The 23,106-nt window shown below is 35.0% G+C and overlaps 1 protein-coding gene across 4 annotated transcripts in view; it reads right to left on the bottom strand.

The window, feature by feature from the left end:
• The window catches only part of FMN1 (formin 1), a 172,260-nt gene that overhangs the window by 60,018 nt on the left and 89,136 nt on the right, over positions 1-23,106 (bottom strand). For all 4 annotated transcript variants that reach the window (XM_058025797.1, XM_058025796.1, XM_058025799.1 and 1 more), the window contains 4 exons: positions 15,136-15,223; positions 6,382-6,443; positions 5,219-5,307; positions 461-590 (listed from right to left, as the gene is read on the bottom strand). In XM_058025797.1, the coding sequence (XP_057881780.1) occupies positions 461-590; positions 5,219-5,307; positions 6,382-6,443; positions 15,136-15,223 (369 nt within the window). The remainder of the gene's footprint in view (positions 1-460; positions 591-5,218; positions 5,308-6,381; positions 6,444-15,135; positions 15,224-23,106) is intronic.

Below are 23,106 nucleotides of genomic sequence, written 5' to 3'. Positions count from 1 at the left end.
TGTAGATATTAGGTAGACTTTGCCCCATAGTAAAAATTATGCTGTATCAGGGTTACCAGAAATTAATAGATGCCAAGGGAAAGTAATAAGATGATGAACATGACAAGAATCTACTGGCATCAACAGTGCTATGCAAATAAAAGGCATTTTGCAAGGTCCTGTACTAAGCTTGCCTTATATTTAATTCCTAGTTTATGGAGATTATCTATTATATTATGCAAAGTAATAAAAATCTACCATTTAAATACAAATAAATTTCTACATACTCCATGGGACATCACATGCAATTCGCTTCCCTCTTCCTTCTTTTAAGCAACTAAAAATTTACTACTACATTTATTTCCTAAAAAGCCAGTAAGGAAGATCAAAGTTTTTCACTTATGGTAAAAAAGAAGCCTAAATACTCTGAGAAAAAATTTAAATTAACTTAAGTTTTAATTTAGCTTTCATGAGGACTCACCTTGGAAACACGAGTCACAATATCGACCTTCCGGTGCACTGACGTTATCCCTTCAAGGAAAACCGACTGGAAGATAATACACTGAGCTCGCTCTGCAAAGTTGGGGATTTGAGACAACTCATACAGAAATCTGTGGGGAAAAAAGGACTATTAATGAATCTTTATAATTCTTCTCAGTGGATTACATAATGGATCAAAGCCTACAGTATCATGAAATATACATGCATTCTTTCATTTTTGAATCAAATCTGTCAGAATTTATAATTGTTATATTCTTTATGGTAAGAATGCATTAAAAATCTTAATAATGTCAAGAAAAAGGCAAGACATTAATCAGTATCATATCAACCATTAACTATCATAGCTGCATAGTAATAAACAGAGGAATCTCAAACTTAAATCATCCATTTGGAAAAAAAGAAAATCTACATAGTGCTACCTACATACCAACTTATGCAGTCTTGTTTCCCTTAAAAATGTGCTCAGAAATACAGAACTCAATATATTCCTACAAATTTATTTCATAATATAAAATTTCTCCCAACAGCCTTCTTGTGATTCTTAGCATCAATTTTCCTTTTCTAATTTGCACCACACTTTCAATCATATTAGCAGCATGTTCCATGGGAACACACCTAGCTGTGTATTTAGCTCTAAAATACTTGCAGAGCATATCTGCCTCCAGTCACTGCTCAGCAAAGTTACTAAGCCTTCATCTGCTCTATATCTGTTGTCACAGATATATATATATATATAATGACTCTATTGTAGCTTTTCATCTGTTAACTCTTGGTAAATAACAATAAATGGAGGCATATTCAACAACTGTAGTTCAGACCTCACAAAATAAGAGCATCTCAAAGCATGAGTAATTCCTCCCTTTTCATCAATTTAAAATAAAAGAGCTTGGTTAATAATACAAGAAGCTCTAGCATTTATTATAATAACAATATTAATAACAATAATTTGCTCTTGGGTTTTTAATTCAAGACTTCAGAGATACAAAAGCTTTCTTGAAATCCAGAAGCAAGCTTGTCTTTTGCTCCAATATCACTGTAGCATCATTCTTCCTGTCTACAGATATCCTCAGATTCCCCTTAATGCAATGCTGTAAAGATTTTTTTCTCCCTCACTGAATTACAGGAAATTCAGTATTCAACTTATTAGCTTGAATTATTCTTAACTTAATTTTAATTATTTAAGCCACTAGATCTTATTTTTCCAAATTATTTCTTTTTCACAATAAATAAAACCAGTATGTTTAAATCTGCTTTACATGTTTCTCATGGATGCTAGGCTTTGCTGAATACATAGTGACTGTTTAAAAAACTAGAGAATTCACCTGTGGCTGTGTGAAATACTATGTTTTAATTGGACCATTTTTTTGTTTCTTTTTGTTTCTTTTTCTTCCTCGCCTGATGAAAAAACCCATTGTGAGAGAAGGATCAGGGAGGCCCAGCTTGGCTCTTAGACTTAAGAAGTGGGAAAAAAGAAATGCCAAGCTGGTACTAATAAAAATGCTTCCTATTGGGAATGAATGGTATTGCCAGGGAAAAAAAACCCAGGGTATTTTGCACTTTGTGTGAGAGAAACAAAGGAAAGAAAAACCAAACTCCTTCATTAAAGTTCTAACATACAAACAATTAAAAAGTTTAAATTTAAAAAATCAAATGACACATATTCTTGCCTTCCTGTGAAAAGAGAACTATTTCCCACATGGCTGACCATTGAATACAATGTCATTGTGCTAAGAGTTAAAAGAGCATCAGTGTAAAAAGAGGATGTCTTCAGCTTCTGGAATTCAGAGTATTCAAAGTAAATACCCAGACAGAACACTTATAACTGAAATCTGTCACAAAAAGGAATCTTAATGACTACAAATGTAGCAACTAATCAAAAAGTCATAGCATGAAAACTATGGCTGTCACAAATAAACCACCAATTCAGACGGACAAAACTTTAGAAGAGAAAGAAACCTCCTTATTTCAATTTTACTCTGAGAAAAGTAGGTTTTTTACTTAAAATAATGATGACATGGCTGTGACGTGGCTTTTGGATGGGTTTCTCATTACTGCAATTCTGATGGCCTAAAACAAACCCAGAAAATATGCTGTACCTCTCCATGAAGTAGATCGTACTCCTCTCTTTCAGAAACTGTCAAGAAAAAAATGCTTTTACTTGAAAACTCCTTTAGCCTACCAGAATCTTGTAGTTAAGGACTTGAGAGAACTTTCAAGTCAGGCATATTGTTATGGTGTTAGTGTAAGAGAACATTCTTGTAGAAGATGGACAAGGAAGGCTGATTCTAAGGAGGTAAACTAATTTCCAGATGACATTTATCTGCATTTGAAGAATATAAAATTTAGAAGTGATTTCTTGGGAAAAAGGTGTATCTAATCCTGCAAGCCTCTAAGTATGACAGCAGGACTTAAACTGAAGTCCAAGCAGAGCTGTCTTCAAAGAGAAGTCAGTGGCATTACTGGGACAGGGATTATAAATCACTCCCTACTTCCTGAATCAAACTACATTCAAACCAGTACCATATTGTTACTATTTCCTTCATTACTACTTATTTCACAGTGAAGAAGCCTACACAGACATTATACTACAACTAAATGGAGTCTCTTGGAAAGTAGCTATAGCATCTGTATCCTGCTATGAAAGTCTCGAACTGTGGCCAATTTTGCATATAAATCTTTATCATGCCAATTAATATTAGCATTTTAACAGCTATTAGCATGAAGAATAATTTAGGGGGTATTCTTATGTTGCTGTCATCCTTACAGTGTGTGCCAAATTTAACATCACGTGTGGAGAAGAACGTCAGTGATATCACTAAAGCTTTTTATCTGTCCGGTAATCCAAACATGTAAGAGTTTCCTTTAGACTTCAGTGAACTCAATTCAAAGGTTTCACTATATGAATGACAACTGTTAGTATGTGCAATCATTTGATAAATTATTTCATGTACACTTTTGTTCTGATTCTCATTAAAGACAATACTGAGGCTTATGCCCCACAGCATAATCACACAGAAATTTAGCACTTTTCTGTCTTTAACCTTTTATGGGGCTAATAAGTAAAGCACAGCTCCAACAAATCTCCTATTCTGCAGTTAGGCTGACGTAGAGACTGACAGAGACAACAAAGCCAGGGGCACATGATCTACTGAGTTTTCAGAAAGCACATTATTTTGAAGGTCCAACAAAATTTACAGAAGTGCATAAAGCAAATTGTTTGCCCTTTAAGCTACCTTTTTAAAAGCTACTTTTCTTAACCTATGCAGTTTACCTATAGGGTAAAAATGGGATACTTAAGACTTGCAGAAAAAGCATCGAGTAATAATTGATAAAAAAATACCTTTTGTCTTTCATACTACTATTTCACTCTGAACCACCAGGCATAACTGCTTCATTTACAGTTCTTAATTATGGAACAATGATAGTATAAATCCGACTTTGCATTTAATTAAGATTAACCTCTCTCCACTATAAGTTACAAAAAAGACAACCTCCTATAACCCTAGAGCTCTACAAGATTCGTATTCTCCAGAAGACAAAATGCATTCATATTTATTTAACTTGGACATACAGCAAACAGACTGCCAAAGATTCAAGCTCTGGAAAACATCAGCTAGTCACACAATGTATTCTTATGCCCCAAGCCAAGGCAATGAAAACCATGGACGTGGGATGCAAAAGTAAGCTAGTATATAAACTTTACAGATATTTGTCTTCTTAAGACTTACTAAAGAACAGCCTCTCTTCATCAAGAGTAAGATAATAGCCTTATCTCCTAATATTAGTGTGCAGTTACAAGTGAATATTTAGCTGCCTCATGTAAGTAGCAAAAGAAAAAAAAATAATCTGTTCTTCAGCACTTGCATTTTAATGGGAAAAAAAGGTATGAAAATGCATTAATTCTGACATTAACCATCATATGCCATCTCTGTTTGAGTTCTTCCTCCCCCTACCCTTTCTTACACCAGAGACAGCAGAACAGACAAAATGGAAAAGGAAAAGAGACAACAGAGAGGCCTCTGGGGAGGAAGAATTGAAAAGGATAAGAGTACAAAAGAAAAAAGCAGTGAAGTAGCAGAAGACAAAAAACACTGATAGGCCAATGTCTGAAATCAAATGTCTACACAAATATAAAATTCAGTTTCACCGTTCTGCTCAAAAATTCTTGATGATTCTTTCACATCAGTCTAAGGTGTATTACAACACAAGGAGCAACATTTAACTTTTTCATCCTAACAGTTGTCACTGGCCACAACAGTTCCAGGAGAATTGTGGCATCAGTCTTTTAGGTTTACACTGAACCTAAAGTATCAGACCAGAGTATCCAAGGTGTCCTTGACCATAGGATCAACCCAAACCCTCTGTTCATGCAGCTTCTTCAAACAATTAACAACCAAAATCAGCTAGGCCTTGCTTTATGTAATGCTAATTAAGCCACAAATGCTGTAAGCGAAGGAAAAGCCTCTTAAAAACGTGAGAATGGGAACAAAATTCTTATTCATTCAAGGTGACATATTTTATCAGTTCTGGTGGTCAAAGTTGATGTAGTAAACTCTGCCATCTCTGAAAAAAGTTTTGTGATAAGGGCAAATTTTTCATCATGTCTTGAAATACAAAAAGTTTATAGCTTTAGAAAAGCTTATAATTACCAAGAATTATGCATCAAAACTGCTTTCAACATATAATCAAAGGACTACATTATGTAATGAAAAATTATTAAAAAACCCCAACAACTTACTGTTCTGGTTTATCCAGAAGCTTCAGTTCCTCCTCTTTTGAAGTCTGGTAATATTGCTTGATTTTCTCCAGTTCATCCTTTTGTGCTCTCTGAGTGAATTAACATAAGCTAATTAGTTACTAATTAGTAAGAAATTAATAAATTACTACTTTACCTGTTTGCCTGCAAGCCAGCAATTATGTTTTTTTAACTGAGAAACATTTAGACTATGCAAAAGAGGGATGCTTAAGGATCTATGATAAATTCCTTCAGTGCCTTATATGCCATTTACTGCATATTACCATGCCCAAGAGTATTTTCCAAATACTTCTTGAATTCTATCAGGCTGATTCCATGACCACTTCTCTGGGGAGTCTCTTCCAGTGCCCAAACACCCTCAGGGTGAAGAACCTTTTCCTAATACCTAACCTGAATGTCCCCTGACATGACTTCAGGCCATTCCCTTAGATCCTATCACCGTCAGCACAAAGAGAAGATCCTCCCCTCTTCCCCTTGTGAAGAAGCTGCAGGCAGCCACGAGGTCTTCTCTGTTTCCTTCAAGCTGACAGGCCAAGTGACCTCAGCTGCTCCTTGTATGTCTTGCCTTCAAGGTCCTTCACCAATTTCATAGCTCTCCTTCGGATGCTCTATAACATCTTGTATATTTTTTATACTGTGGCTCTCAGAACTGCCCCAGCACTGGAGGTGAGGCCACCCCAGCTCAGAGCAGAGGGGACAGTCCCCTCCCCTTCCTGGCTGTGATGCTGTGCCTGATGCTCCCCAGGACACAGACACCCACAGTTCTGTCAGCTTCAACTCCAACTGAGCTTTGGGCTGCACAAATTTTCTCCCCAGAGTTCCAAGCAGCATCTCTGTACTCCTCCCACATCAGCTGACCTTGCCTTCACTGGGCATACACGTTCTTTTCTTGCCTTGGCTCCAAAAGATCCCAGCTCAGATAAGCCAACCTTCTGCTTCATCTGCTTGAATACTTACATTTAGGAATTTCCTGCTCCTGTGGCCTTCATAAAATGGTATTTGAAAAAATAATCTGCACTGATGGACCCCAGAACCTTCACAAGCATTTTCTCAGGGGACCTTACTCACTAGATCCCTGAGCAGCCTAAAGTCTGTATCCAAAATACTTTGGTGATTAAACACATTTTTACCCCACCTTTACTTACATTTTCATATAGGGCTTCCAGTGTCTCCAGATCTACTACAGAGTCATCGACACACAATATAGCTGTATAGAATACAAACACAAATTAGACACTGGATTAAAACTTCAGTTCTTTTCCTGTGAAATGTACCAAAGGGTTCTAACCTAGATACAGGACATTTATGTTTCCAGTTAATTTCTTTTGTTCTAATGTCAAATCACAGCACTCCTGCAAGAATGTTCTATAAACTCAGTTTCAGGAGAGTAGAGTTCTACTCTTCTCTCCAATATAATCAGCAGTCAAAGATGTGACCAGTCAAGTAGCCAGCTGATTGTGCAGCTGCCCAGGTAGAAGAACATGAGACAACTGATACCAAACAACGAACAGCACAGATTTATGTTAGCTTAGAAGGCTGGATAGGAAGGAATTGAGAGTGAGGATATTTAAGTCTCCCTGTGTGCACAGGAAATCAATGAGATATGCTTGTCTAGGAGCTAGCAATCTTGGTAAGAAGAGAAGTAGACCAACTTTCAAAGTTTACAAGCTATGTAAATTTGCAAGCAGAAAAGACTGTGCTACAGTTTTTAAGTTATCTTCAATAAGTTCACATTTAAGTCAGCTTTATCCAATAGAAAACTATCCACATGACAATTTACAGAAAAATCCTTCTCAACACCACACAGACACACATGCAGCATACTCTTAAGTGATTAATCATGCTTCATTACTAAAAATGGGAACTCTCAAAATGTTTCCTATCTTAGTTCCAAATATTACTGTGTTTGGAATATATGAAATTGGTGCTTCCAACATTTGCAAATCTCATTACAATTTAGGCAATTGGTATTGGTATTGGAAATTCTTGCTGTTGGAATACTAGTATTGGAACTCTTCTGAAAACTAAATGGGATTGCTTCATGGTGCTTTCTAACACATTCTAATGTTAAATTCCAGTACGCTGAGAGATGCACAGTGGAATGGAAGTAACTGTGGATGTTTAAATTTTCTGAAACCAGCTTTTCCTCAAGATTCATAAGGGGACTAGGCACAATTCTTGAACTCATGGCTTATGCTTATATATTACTGAAAACATTAATCCCAAAAGAATCAAGGGCATAACCAGTGAGATGTTATTAGTTACTACCTGATAACTTTTAATTCAACTGTATTATATTTCCTCAAATGATCCTTGGCTGCTTATGAACTCAGACGATTTTAAAAGCTCTTGCTGCATTTGTAATCCATGCTTGAAAGGGGCAAGGCACACATCTTTAAATAATTATTTAAAAGTAATAAGCTTTCGCCTGCTCTACCACCTACCCCATGATTTTACATTGTGAAATTAACCAGCAGGCTAGTAAATTTTCTCTGTGGCAGGCTAATTAATTTTATTAAAAGGTCCAGTGACATTTAGAATGCTTTAAAATTCTGCCTGTCAATTATTATTCCATCTGTTGACATTACACCTAGGTTAGAAGTAAAGAATTACACAGAAGACAGTATCAATGAAAAATACCCAGTATTTCCAACCATTTTTGTCTTACTGGAAGATTCAAAACCCTCAAGACTGCAACCAAATGTAAAGCCTGAACCACTGAGACTGGCAAAAATCTTTGTTTAAAGGAAATTCCTTAAGGTTTGAATTTATAAGATTCTCTCTTATCTCCTGTAAAACAGTTCAAAGAGTTGCACTATCTTCTGTATCATCCAATAAAATTTCAAAAGAACCTAAAGATGGAAAATCTCTTGGAAGACTGGTTTCACCGTCCAATATATTTAATTGTTAAGATTAATAATATGTATATTGAGTTCAGAAACTTTCCCTTGCGGTTTAACTTTTATCCTATTTTAACATATTCTGAAATCTGCTTACAAGGAGAAATGTCCAAAGCTATCTAGAAAAAGCAACTTATTGGAGGCAATTTTGTACTTGAAATGCAAAACACGTAATTGATAGTCAAATTTTTATGTACAAATCTATTACGATGACAGGAAGCAGTTTGGTAAAAACTCACTGTAATAAGAATATCAAGTGTTACATCACTAGCTGAATATTTCAGCCAGATATTTGTCAGCAAAATGGCCCCAGAATCACAAAGTGGCTTTTAATGCTCTGTTATCCATGTTTCTGTAGTCAACATCAGATCTAACAAATTAGCATTGTTTTGAAGTGACATGATAAAACAAAAAGTGTTTGTGATAAAACTAATGAAATACAACCTGCTAAACCACATATTTAATAGAATTAATAATAATAAATTCTAAGAGATATTGACATGAGTTATCTCTCTTGGAGAGAGCATGTGATTGTATAAAAGTACTCAGAAAATATTTTCTGATTTACTTTCTATACAACCTGTACTGCTATTATTAGCAATGGATGCACAGACAGACAACTGCTGTTAAAAATCAAGCCATACAGCTGGACATCTTAGGATGTCAATGTATATAGAGACACATTGCCAAAATCCACATAACCTCCTTTATTTCATGTTTATACATTTTATGCCATACACATTTGGAGCAGAAGACAAAAATGAAAACATGCAAATTTACGATGGGCCCATTTTTTGAAAAAAAGCATTTATTTTGAAAAGCTAGAAGAAATCCCCAAATTCACAGGTGTCTTCATATTCTTATTCTTAAAATATGCCACACGCAAATACATTCACGGTATTTTGTGCAAATTAGCTTGAATTGCGGCAGCTTAAAAAAACCCCACTGCACTAGATCAAAGAAAGCAATTATTTTGATTTTCACTTAAAATAACAAAAGCTTTTAAATTTTCTATGATAAACAAACCCCACTTTTGATCATATGTATTTAACTTCACCAAAATTAATACAAACCTTGGTATGTTTTTCAAAAAGCTCTTCCTGATACAGTGAATTTAACCATGATAATTTACTGCATTAAATCTCATTATATCTGCTTACGTAAGTGTAAGTAATATAGGTGAAATTACATAAATCCACAAAAGAGGCTCCAAAATAATAAATAGCTATTACAATATCAATCATCATTGGTGGTTTTTACTTTCATCTGGCTTTCTAGTTAGCTGTCTTCCTTACACTGTCAGTTCAGTTAGAATATTTCACCTACACCTCACAATATGTCAAAAGGAAGTAGACTCATGCTGTGAAAAGCTGGTAATTTTATTGGGTTCCTCTACCTTTAAAAAATCTGTTACTTGGCCAAGTCTGGTTTCTGAGATCCTTTTTTGCAGGGAAATTGAGGCAAACATTTTTATGTTGTCTATGGTGTCTGCTCACAAGAAGAAGAATTTATTCACACAAGGATCATTAGTGCAGGGTTGCACCCATTAGGATATAATAACCGTCAGCTAGGACAAAAAACAGATCAGCATCATGCATTCAAACTAACAGGCACACATAAAAATACTTGCCAGCTACATTTCACATACTAACAGCATTGTTTCAAATATAAACTTATACCAAAGGTTTTTAACATGCTAACTTCTAAAAAATGAATCTAACAGATTCTCTGCTGCACAGATTTTTCACATATTCTGATCAATTTAAAAATGTAAAGAAAAAAAAGCTGAGAATTTAAAGCATACTGTGTGCAGTGCACACACAACTTTAGAACTTAGAGTTTATTGTGAAAAATATACTTACCTCCTCTAAATAAGCTTAAATACCAACAGTCTTAAGGCAGAATCTGATCTACAGCCTCACTCCTACTAAACACATTTTGGCTAAACCAGGATTTAAGTCCTGCTGACAGAGCTTACATGTACTCCCCAGTATCAAACATTTTAATGTGACAATTAGACTATGAAATATGAAGAAATCACCTTAACTGCTCCCAAATAATAAAACAGAAGTACATTATTTAAATAGAAGGTGCTTGCCAAAGCTTCATTTATTTGACTTGGAAGTACTTAGTTGTTTTAGGTACTGCATTCTGTTGAGTAAGGCTTGATTTCATGGGAATATGCAGCCCATCATTGGGAAACTTAAATAAAATTGTGACTGACCTAGTCAATTAGACAATGACTGTTAAATACTTGGCAAATCTCCCTGTAATATCAAAATCCCTCTGGTTTACTTCTGACAAATTGATATGTTACCAACTTATTTAAAGGTTTTCTCCAGTATTAATTGCCATGCAACCCCAAAAAAATATACGTAATAAATAAGCACTGTGGGCACAACAGAGGCTTAGAAGACTAAGAAAGCTCGAATCCTGCAAGAAGTCTTGAACAAAAGATTCTGGCACTAATGTTAACCTACCCACATGCAATGGATATCCAAAACATATTAACAAAAATATATGTTATGAATTTTCCCAAAAGAAGAGAAAAACATTTAATTTTAAATAAAATAGTTTTCCAACTTCTGAGACGGGTATGCAGCTATCTTTCTACTTCATGCATAGTATACAGAATATATAGAATACATGCATGTAATATTTTGGGTAGGTGGGAAAGTCACAAAACTTTGGAACAACAGTTTAGATGTGCCATAACGCATAACTTGAACCAAGACAATGCAAAGCTATTTATAAACCTTCTGTGTGCTCCTATTAGAGCAATCCCAGGGTGACTAGAAATATAATACTGAATCAGAATGGTTATTAGACTGATCATTAGTCTGGTTGGGTTAATCTACAGTTCACATTCTTCCAATTTTTACTCCCATATGCTGAAATGAAGGGGAAATCACAAAGTTGAAGGCAAAGAGTCAGATGCTTCATTTTTAGCATTAGAAATAATCTCTATGCTAAGGATAAATGTTAAGTTCTCCCCTTTTCATACAGGCTATATTCAGTCAGCATTGTAGTGCTACAGCACAGCTACCATGGTTTTGGTAAATGTAGCGGCGAAGTCTGCAGCTCTTCTGGGGGGAACATACTGCACTTTACTACCACAAAGGGTGCAAAAAGCTATTAACTGTGTATCTGATGTGATCCACCACATCTCAAAGACTTAATATCATGGAGAATACAACGGCATATATACCAGGAGACCATCTAGGTAATGCGCTCTGACAGCAACCAGCAATATTTGACAGTGAAATACTTCCCCAATGTAAAGAAGAAGAACTTCTGGTGCTCTACAATTTTAGTGGCAAAATGCAGGTACTATGAATGTAGGGAGGGATTTGGGATAATCACTCTTTTGAACATAAGATATCTACATTTTTTCTACATCCTATTTTCTGTAACTAAAAGTTTTTCATCTGGGCTGCCACACAATTTTGCCAGGTAACTCTTGAACAAGGATCTTAGTAGCCCATGGAAAGCCAGTACAGACGACATACACTGCAGAAAGGAGTATTATTATGTCTTTTCCAGTGCATTGCTATTGCCAGCTACTACTTTGGAATTGTCTCAGTGAGAGGAATATTGCCCTGTTAAAAGCTGGGACAAAGACCCACACAGTATTTTCACATACAGCTATAATCCCCATTACAAACAAAACAAACACCTCGCTGTAGAGCAAGTTGTAGTATTGCAACAGTAAAACCACATAAATAGTGTTGATCCACAAGTTTGTCTCAAGTTGTAGTATTTGAGCTAAACAATGATAGGAGAAGACAGAAATGGATTGATATGAAATGGAGATTACTTCTTTAAGTGGGGATGCTTACAGCATACCTAACAAGTGATGTCTGCTATTCCTCATCTCCTTTTATAAAGGTTTTTAAAAAATGTATAGAAGCAGCCTTAAAAATAATCTCAAACCTATGCACAATTTGATTACTGCTATTTGTCTTTTCAATATACAGATCCTATATAGCATACTGAGTCAGACAGATTTTCTGCTTGCTTCTTCTGCTCAGGAAATGAGTAATATTAATAGTGGTCTAACAAAAAACTTTATTGCCCTCACCAGATTCACCAGTGCTCAGAACACTGAAATACCTGGATTTGTTCTCTCCCACTGTACAAAAAGCTGAGTCTTAGGACAGGTGCAGCATGACAATGTTAACTTTCCCTGTGCATCATTTAACACCAACAGTACCCAAAATAATTCATTAGTTTTACGCTGTCTTGTCCTTAGACCATACTCAGAAGCAGTATGGATATAAATTTATCTGCAAAGGATGGACTTCATTCTCTTAAACAAATATGTGTGGGAGATCCCCCTCCTGAAGTGTGATGGCTGGCGCATTATCAAATGCAAACTCAAACATCTGGATGCCAGATATGATCACTTGCTTGTTTTGCTCTGCTGAGTTCTCTACAGAATATGCTGTGAAGCTATGTACTTTGACTTGAGAGGATAATCCTGTGGATGCAGAAATCTCACACTATTTTAAAGGAAGATGCAATTTTTCTTGTGGTTACTCTTTTGTCTTCTCTACAATTTTGCATGCATCTGTATGCACAGGGCAGTTCATCTGAGAATTTCTCTCCCTGCATTCTATAACTGCTACCTAAGGTAGACTAAGCAGTACATCACACATAGACCATACATTCATTTGTACATGACTTTACAACAAACATGGTCATAAAAGTTTAAAGTAAAAATTAGATTTTTTTTCATTTCTGACTTTCTTTTGCTTCAGACTTCTACATTCTGTGTTGTAAGTGGTCGAAGGCTATAAACTTTTCCCTGTTTTTCACGTACTGAATTATGCCATGGAAATTGGCATGAAAAAAAGGGATGAGTGCTTAATCTGCAAGCTTTTAGAGGTAGGTCTTTGCAACTCCTCTTTAAAAAAAAAAAAAAAGTTGACATTCATGACCCAATGACCACATGCTTTTTCTGGTTAGGTGTTCTCATACACCATTTAGCCTACTATGAATTTTTTCCATCCAGTGCATTGACTACAGCAGTCTTTAAATAATTTGTCTGCTGGGAGGCAGGACTGCCCACAGATTTAAATTACACAAAATACTATGAAATAAACAGACATTAAAAGAGGAACAAGCATAATTCTAATGTTGTTTTCAGAGTAATGTACATTTCTAAAGGTCCTCTCTACAGAACAATGTTTTCCCTGAGTTTTGTGAACCGGTTTTTCATCCTAGATAGTCTCTGAACATGGATTTTGCTGAGAATCAGTCAGACTGCCTTGTTAGTATATTTTTTAGAAGTTCCACTAATAGTATTTCCAAATCCTGATGGTAGCTCCTAGCTGTTTCCATAAGCAAGAGGCAGCATATCCTATTGCTCTCTTGAGCAACACACGTGGTGACAGGCCAGTCATTTGCTACCTCAGACAAGAAAGGGCGATGAGTTCTAAACTTTTCTTCAGTGACAGCATTTGTTTTGGTGTCTTTCTTCTACCAACACTCTAGTTTTCATTAAACTTCTAGAACTACATTAGCTGCATCTACAACTGCAAGTAGTGTAGTCTTAAAATGGATGTGTAGACAGCAACAGTTCACACTATAGATGTTTCAGGGAGCTCTAACTATCTCTGATCTTATCCTGGGGAATTTAGAGACTGCTATACATGGAGACTGATGGCATGCCCCTGAAGCAAATCTTCTCCTTTAATTTGATTCTGAAGCATGTTTGTGCACTCTGAGACTGCTCTGCAATGCAAACACAGCCAAGGGGGCAACTGATACATGTGATTCAAAAGTGCACTGCTGCCTCAAGTTAAAAATGCTATTGGATATATACCTGGATATTTGGGTCATTATGGTTTCTCAGAATTGGTATAAATTGGCCAGAATATTTCAAAAGCCACACAAGTACAGCGAACAACTGAGAGAGATAGAGATGCTCTATTTTAGTAGAATGTTATGGCATGGAAAATAAAAAGAAAACCAATCTCTGAAGATTCTTAAGAATATTACCCAGTTTTTGTAATAAAGCTTCTATCCTATCCCTGTGCTGCTGACACTTCTGCCAGCAAATTATTTAGACCTTTAGTAATAGTGGGTTTTTTCCATCTCATTCTGATACCTTTCACACAATACTGGCAGACACAAAGTTATGCCTTCTTTTCCTTATTCCTCTGCATCCCAAGAGACATCTGTAAGCCCTTGTGCTTTTAAAGTGCTAGATGCTCAAAGGCTCTTTTGAAATTAATAATAATCAATGCCAGCAGCATCTCAACACCCTACCCAGTATTTGCATGTGATGGAGGGAAAACAATAGCAAAAAAGGAGACATCAACTTGAGTTGTTCCAGCAGTTGTTTTAAATGGTGAATATTTTCCTTTTCTTAATGTGAAAAAGAAATAAACAATATCCTTAAACAATATCTTTTTAAATCCAGAACATAAGCAGACTCTCAATCACCCCAGTGTTCTGAAAAATCAGTATTTCTCTACAGTTGTATTGGCAAACTCAAATAATTTCTACCAGTAATGGAATTTACAACTGACTAGCCCTATGCTTTGAAAAATGCCATCCAGTAATTCTCTTTCTGATTCTTACATGGTAACATCAGTTTGGGATGCACTTCTTATAGTGTTAATGAAGCAAAATGCAAATATTAAAAAATACTGACTGCATGCTTGAAGCCTGAAAGATTTATGCATAAGCCCTCCGTTTCATTCCTGTTGGTGGATGACTTGCTTTAGAAAAAGCAGGGAACTGTAGGGGAGGAATATGGAAACACTGTACTGAAAGTGTTATGCTAACTCTAAAGGTACAGAAAGAGTTGTACCTAAATTTAATTCTAGTTTTTAGGTGAAACTTTTACATAAACTGGAATATATTGGAAGAATGATTCTTCTGGTAGTTTAGGAGACTATTCAATACACATACTGAGGGCTATGATAAAATATCTGAGGGCTATGATAAAGTATCCATGCATAATACATTAAGTGTGAGAAAAAGACTTACCTTGTTGAATATCCTTCATCTCCAAGTGCAAACTCGATATTAAAATTCCTACAGTTTGAGATCGCTTTCCATCCAGCAATTTGATAATCTAGAAAGGTGATGCAAAATGATCTGAGATCAAGGGAATACTCTAGAAAGGATTCAGCCACTTTTATAACAGAAGCTAATTTGCGAATTGACAATGAATTTTAAGAAATTAATTTTAAGACTGAATTCTCACCAGTTCTACCAAAGAACATCACCTCTTACTTGTAGGATGCTGTTACATAGGAGAAGAAAAAGGCACATCAAATATTTATTCTGGAATATACTTTCTCCCCCTTTTTCTTTAAATGACAAATATGAACTATTAAAGACACTGAGTACACCACAAGTTCCTGAGTTTGTCTGGTAGTTTACATTTCAGTGTGAACAGGCTTATGTCTATTTTTTCAGCAAAGAATCAATTCCTGACCAAGAATTGAAGAATTGTCTTTTTATGTCCTCTGAGAACTACTTCTGGAACACTGGGCACTACTCAAAGTATTTCTTTTGCTCATGTCTGAATGTGCTTATTCCACACTGTTGACACTTCACAGGGATTTCAGGATTTTTTTCACATTTGGGTACAGATATTTGAGAGTATAATATACTGACATTCAGACTGTAATACTTTCTGATGAGAGTTTAGGGGGAGAGGAAGAAAGGAGGAAGAGAAACCTTTATGTTATTTTGGCCGGTTGAAATTACTTATAAAGAAAGGGATCAGTGTTGCTCAGATGTTACAAATGTAAAAAACTTATTTCCCACAATGTCTGGGATATTGGTATTTGTGATTTTGATTTATTTCATAAGAAAGATATGACAGGAGCACATCACAAAATGCAATACAAACACAAATTCTTCAAAAATACAAAATGTTCTGATCCAAGCAGATGGCTTACTTCATAGTGTTAATGTACAAGAACTATCAAAAATACTAACTCCTATGCAAAACTAAAACTAATAGCTATGTTTTTCCCAAAATTTATATTTTTAGTATTTGAATATTTAATCTATATTTCTCCAAATTTAATTTTATTATTTAAATTAAAGGTGGCACTTATATTTGGATATTTAATCATAGTAAGAACTTAAAACAATTATTATTCTTGATTGCTAGAATGCTTTTAGTGATACTCAAAGACAGTTAACTCACAAAATTTATATTAACTCATAAAAATGTTTCCTGTGTTTTATGTGATTTACAAATATTTGCCTATGAAAATACTTATTTAGATAGTAAACCTTCTGATTTTTATGAATTCCTACAATTATTTAGAGTACTGAAACTGGATAATACATGCACAAGTTGGAACAAATGCTCTCTTCAACAAAGATCTGACAGATATTTTAGGTTCCTCTTGTAGGTACTCAATAATAAATTTATGTTAAAGTAGATACTGTATATTTTCTACCAAAATTTGAAAAAATCTATCCTGAGATTTTTTTTCTGCCTATATGTACAGCACATATGATGGATATTAAGAAATTAATACTGTGGAAAGTGTTTTGTTCAAATGACAAAATATTCAGGCTCTTTATCTCGTGAGTACACAAGCAGACAAGATGATTTTGCTCCAAGTTACCTTAATTGAACGCTGTGGAAGCATCACATCCTGCTGACTGATTCTTCTGAGCAAATGTAAGTAACTGCTTGGTTTATCATGGTCATCTCTGAAGCTTTACATGAATTTGCTGAACTCCACAGCACATTAACTTCTTACAGGGATAATTACAGGTTTGAGCAGTATGCAATTTGTACAGCATTCACTGACCTCCAAGCTGACCTTGTTCAGGGCAAATTCATAGGTTGTCATAAACCCCATTAGACATGCCTAGTTTGAGGCAAAACCTTTCCAGACTACAGCTGTTGTAGACAATATGACATTTTAAATCATTCCACTGAAGTATTTGCAAGTGCTACTATATCCTCAAGATATGATCAAACTAGCTCACATCACTAAGCAAGACCTCCCTCCTAAACAATTTGTGAGAAAATCCTTAAAGAAAGCCCTATATAATTTTAAAAGTTAAACTAGAGATTAATGATTTGAAACAGCAACTGACTGTATATTCACTTGCATTTTAGACAAATGTACACATGGTCACAATTACCAGGCATCAAGCTAGATGCAGACTACCTAAAGTAGCTTCAACCAAGTAACGGAAAGCTAATAATTAATTCATTAGAGAGCAAAAATGGAGGAAAATGACGACAGAATAGCTTACATTAAGCATAAACCTACTTCAAACCCATAGTTATAATGCTAAGTATTGTACTGAAATTTTGTCATAGATTTTTAGAATCAATGTGGAACTTGAAAGATTTTGCAGTTAAAATATATAATCAGTAGTAAAACAGAGAATTAATTTTCAAAGACACTAACTTTGTCCCAAATGATGGTTATTCTGTCACTAAGGGGGAATTACATATGTGTGTGAATTCCAAATAGAAAGGAGACACAAAAAAATCAACACTTTTTCAGTTCAGTAAAAACATAAGGCAAATAAAAGGAAAGTTTGTAAAGACTGTGTTGAACTATTTAGTCTATGCTTTTAAAAGACAAATCACTGATCACCTCTCAGCATATTGGGACTTGCTTGTAGCTGGCAGTGACAGGTAAGCAGCTACAAGCCAGCTGATGCTGCTGTGCCAGCTGGTGGGGTTTGCCAGCTGCCTGTTGCTTCTCCAGACTACGAATGCATTGTTGTAATGGATGTAGCATCTTCTGGCTTAGTGACAAAATTGTGACTGCTGGTGATAATTCCTTTATTTCACTGATCCATAGCATTACTTGATTTTTGCTGGTTTTCCCCTATTTTTTAATGTTAAGTTAGCTGATTTGCTGTACACAAGTGTGGCATCTACATCTTTCAAATCTTTAGAATCTAATTAAAAAGTGCAGATATACCAAAGCTTGAATACACTAATAAATTATTCTGTCATTCCCATTAGAAGGTGTTCCTCTAATGTAGCCAGAAATTTATTTCATTAAATATTGTACAGCAGACTTTACTGTTCTGTCAAACTGCAATGCCTACATTCTGACCAGGACACTTGCTGGTGCCGAGATCTGATGAGATTCAGTTTACTTTAGTGATTAAAAGTTAAAGCCTTCCTCCTGGTGGTGCATGGATTCCTTCCATAATATTTAAATTTATTGAGAAAAGCCATAAGCTAAAAAGCTGTCCTGCATATTACAGCATTTCCCTCCATTCCCACTCACCAACTTTTACAGCAAATCAACAGCCTGGACCCATGTTTGGATCGCTGAAACCCTGTGCAAACACAGAAGAATATTCTGCACAAGAAGCCAAAGTATGTCCCTCAAACCATTCTGCATAAACAATCCAAGAGTAACCAATGAAATTTCAGAAGCTTAAGACTAGACATTATCTCTTATATTCCTACTCAAGGAAGAGCCAAATTTAACTATGTTTTCCTTAATGTGGGTGAACCATAGCTTTATATTTTTTAAAGCCTATTTACAATTTTATTAGCTTGAATACACCACTACTTTTAGCCTTTTTCTAAAGTACACACAAATGGCAATATATCAGGTTCAAATAGGAGGTGTGAATGAGCTAGTAAGAAACATTTCTCAATATCTTTACTCCTATCAGAACTGCAAAAATTAGACAAACCACAAAATAGATATTCACCCTGTGGATAATTTCTATATTCAACATGACTTCAGGGCTTTGTGATAAACAAGGAATGCCATTATTTTTCTCAGATCAGAATATAAAAAGAAAGTGAGACTGCCTCGGACGAACATGCACTAGCATTTTAGTACTTCTGCTTAAGTTTGAACACTGTTTATTATCTTATGCAGACAGCTGAAGACAGTCATTGTGTTTCACCCCTGCAAAGCTTCCAACATTTTCTGCAATATCTGCCCTTCTTGCGGAAACACAAAATTTATTAATTGTAATTCCTCATTTAGTTAGATGGACAAAAAACTTGCTGACAGGCATATCCCTTTCAGTTAAAAAAATGCAATTCACTCAAAATATTGACACTCTTCGTAAATGAGAACACATGTTAATAATTATGTGAAGTCTGTTAGAGATAATAGACAACAGAAAAGCCATTATCTTTAATGTCCTCCTGCGTCTTTGAAATTATAATCATTGCACTAAAGGGCCAAAAATGATTGATGGACTTTTATTTGGAGCATACACCTGACACAAATTACTTGACATTTGCTCTTCTTTTTTTTTTGTAAGATGAAGACAGAGTGGCATCACAAATATCCAACTATCCTGTTTCTTGAAAAAGTATAGAAAATACTTGAGTTTTTGAGGATAAATTACTAACAAGTGCTCAAATATATTGGAAAAACTAACACAACGTCAAAATATGTGCTAAATCTAGCAATAGAGCTACAAAATACACATGGAAAAAATCGCAGCAAATACATCTTTTTTAAATATCTCTTTTTCAAGATTTCAGAATATTAGGTTAATATATAATGAATATGTCTTCGATTTATTTGATTCATATTCAGGAGCTAAGGGACTTTTGTTTTCCTCCAATAATTTGAACTTTTCCTGCTGCAGATTCAACCACTTCAGAAATATAAAATAACTATGAAATAAATCCCACTCCTTCTGTATATTATTTATCTACCTAGAGTCTCTGGGAACATCAGCAATCATCTTTTCTCCATTTCACAGACATCAACTCCAAACATTTACTGCATTACATTACTTCATATAAGATTATAATGCATCTAGTCTTAATTAAAAAACATTTTTATGGGAGAATAATTATATTTTTAATGTTTATATAACTTGCACAATATTTTGTTTTAATACTGGGACATAACTAATATATTCATCTAGCCAGTAAATTCTCCCAACCAGAAAAAAACAAATTCTATTGTCAAGACATAATATCAAAGCCTCAGAATACTATTTTTTATCATTATCTACATAATACATAGAACATTAAATAAAAGATTGCATACTTGCAGAGAAAATAAATGCAAGAACAAGAGTTTCCTGCATTATTTCAGAGGGTGTACAATTGGAAAAAAACCTTAAAGTTCTTCCAAAGGTGCTACATTTTCCAAAGGGCTTCAAGATCAAAGAAGCATGAGCAGCCACACAGTTTGCAGAGCTTCTAAGCCCAGATAAACATTACAATAAAAAAATTCCAGTCTTATGTATATATATTTGTTTACTAGAAAGGTACACCTGACCTTTGCTTAGCCTATATGGGATTTACATTGTATCATCATCAAGTGAATGAACTATATTTTTCCAAAATAAATTATTATATTTCTAAAAATAAGTAAAATCACCTTTTATGCAGTCCTTTAAGTTGTATTACCATTGCTGCTAAGATTCCTAATTTCCATTCCTTTCTTCCCCCACACACTTATCAGAAGCCTCTAGAAATCAGTGTAACCCAATAAGCCATTTCTATCTGGCATGAATGCAACAAATTTGGGAATCATCAAAGTATTTTTGAAAAAAGTATAGCCAGCTGTTTCAACCCATATGACAATGGGCAGAAGGTGAACTTTATGTCTTTCAATTGATTAACAGAATCAAGATGTTGAAAAGGCACTCAAAATGTCATTCTGCCCAACAAGACAACATTTCTGCACTTCAAGATAGTTATCAATTATATGTGTACCACTCCAAACAAACTTTCCTAAAGATCTGCAAATACAGAAACACAATTTCCCTAGCCAAAATTTTTCTGCATTCCTTCGGTATCCTTGCTCTTAGAAAGCTTTTCATAATTTTTCTTTGCAGCAGCTGCATGCACTTGATTACACTTATACTGTGTGTCCCAATCAACCTTCTCCTTTCTAGACTAAACAATCATAATAATTTGATTCTCTCCTTAGAGACTACTTCACTTTTCATTATTCTCCCTCTTCTGGACTCTTTACAGTTAGCAAATTTTTAACGAAGGGTTGTAGTGCCTAAATGTAGATACAGATCTTAACTGAGACATGGCTGAGTAGCGTCTTGCAAGCAATACTTCTTGATCTATCAGAGTTCTGCTTTGCATTTTTAGTATTACCATGATTTGACAATTCATATTCCTCTTGTGAGCCACTATAATGCCAAGACTCTTTCTGCTGAACTATTACTAGTCTGTTAGTCAGCTGTACCCCATCTTATTTTTTAGGTAGCTGAATATTCTTAATCGTATTAACCTTGTGGTTAATTGCATTAGCTTTGTGCTTATCTTTGTCTGTCAGATGAGATCTCAGACATATGAAAGCCTTGTGAAGGATCTATTTCAGTACATTTGAAGCCTCTCACAAATAGGTGGTGGCTGCAGAGCTAGCATTTTGCTATTCAAGAAATAAGTGAAAATACAAAGTAACTACAACCAGCAGAGAAGTCCACAGAGTCCCCAGTGTATTCTTCTATTTTGACATTGAGTATATATATGCATGAACAGAAATATTATTGATGATATATTGAAATATTATTGATATATTATAAATATTCATTTTACGAAACATTTTATTATACTGTAATTATATAATATATATGACTATAAATATATATGTATATATTCATATATATACTCAGAAGTTTCCTTTCTGAGCATAACTTGCTAAATGGTACTGGAAAATAGACCAGCCATTCCATTTATCTTAATCAATCAGGTTGAAAAAGATTTCTGACATCCAACCTATGACTGAACGCCACCACGTCAACCAGACCACAGCACTGAGTGCCACAGTCAGTGTTTCCTTAAACACCTCCAGGGATGGTGACTGCCACCTCCCTGAAGAGTCCATTCCTAAGGCTAATCACCCTTTCTGTGAAGAAATTCCTCCATGTCCAACCTAAATCTCCCTGGTGCAGCTTATATAGGACATTTAGACATTTCTGGCTGAAAATGGCAGGTGTCTATCAGCTGTAAGTAAAAGAAAGCAGAGCATACAGTGAATTTTTTAATCTGTGTTGCCATACAGCAACACTTGGAAAATGGGTAAGAGCAGAACTGAAATTTCTATAGGCTTTCCACAGAAGCTTTTATTTCACAGCCTAAGCACACAGATTATTCCAACTGGTTTCACAAAAGTAATAATTCTGAGAATAAACTGAGTAATATTGTTTTATTTGGAATTGCAAAAGAGTTAAATGAGAAACAATTACCCTCTAATTCAAAAGATAAAATCTTAATTCCAATTGAAAAAGGAACTTGACTGTGAGGCACTGATGTAACTCTCATTCAAGGGCAAAGTATTGAACAATCATATTTTAATAAGCTGACCTGCACCATCTATTGGTCTGTCATTTCCCTCAAAACCAAAGAAGCTGAACTTAGTTTGTGTAAGATGCTATGAAATAAGGCATAGTTTGTGCAGAGAAGAGGGTTAGCGCACGGAGTGGGTCAGTCTTACCAGGTATCATTAAATAAAACAGCTTAACTATTTCAAACACAAACTACAGCTTCACTGCTGTACCTATAACTTGCTCTGAAGGCCTTTTTAGTGAACATGAAAAAGGAATTTATAAGTAAGTACATAACGACATGGCGTCAACTACATCTATATGGTGAGCCTCATATAAGATTTGTGTTTCTTAATGTCTGTAGAAAGCATCTTTTACCAGACTATACAATTTCCTATAATGTGACACGAGTACCATTTTTAAGATCAGACAAGCAGAAATTTATGTACTGAAGCAAAGAAAAAATTCCTGCTAAAACCATAGTAGATATAATTGTTAGGAAAAAGGCAAGAAACGTTGAGAGCCAAAAGAAGCATAAGAAATCAGAAATGAAACCAGTCAAACTGACAATTTTATATTGATCTACAGGAGTTCTCTGTTATTATCTACTAATAAATCCTCCTAAGTAAATAAAGCAAATAAAATGTCTCTCTACTACTGTAACATTTGCAGCCCACCAAGACTGACCCACTGGACATATCTGGGATTTCAGAGAGACAAAGAAAAACACAGGAC

Source organism: Melospiza georgiana, chromosome 6 (assembly GCF_028018845.1).
Source record: "Melospiza georgiana isolate bMelGeo1 chromosome 6, bMelGeo1.pri, whole genome shotgun sequence".
NCBI classification, from domain to species: Eukaryota; Metazoa; Chordata; class Aves; order Passeriformes; family Passerellidae; genus Melospiza; species Melospiza georgiana.
This window is presented reverse-complemented; position numbering and strand designations above follow the sequence as displayed.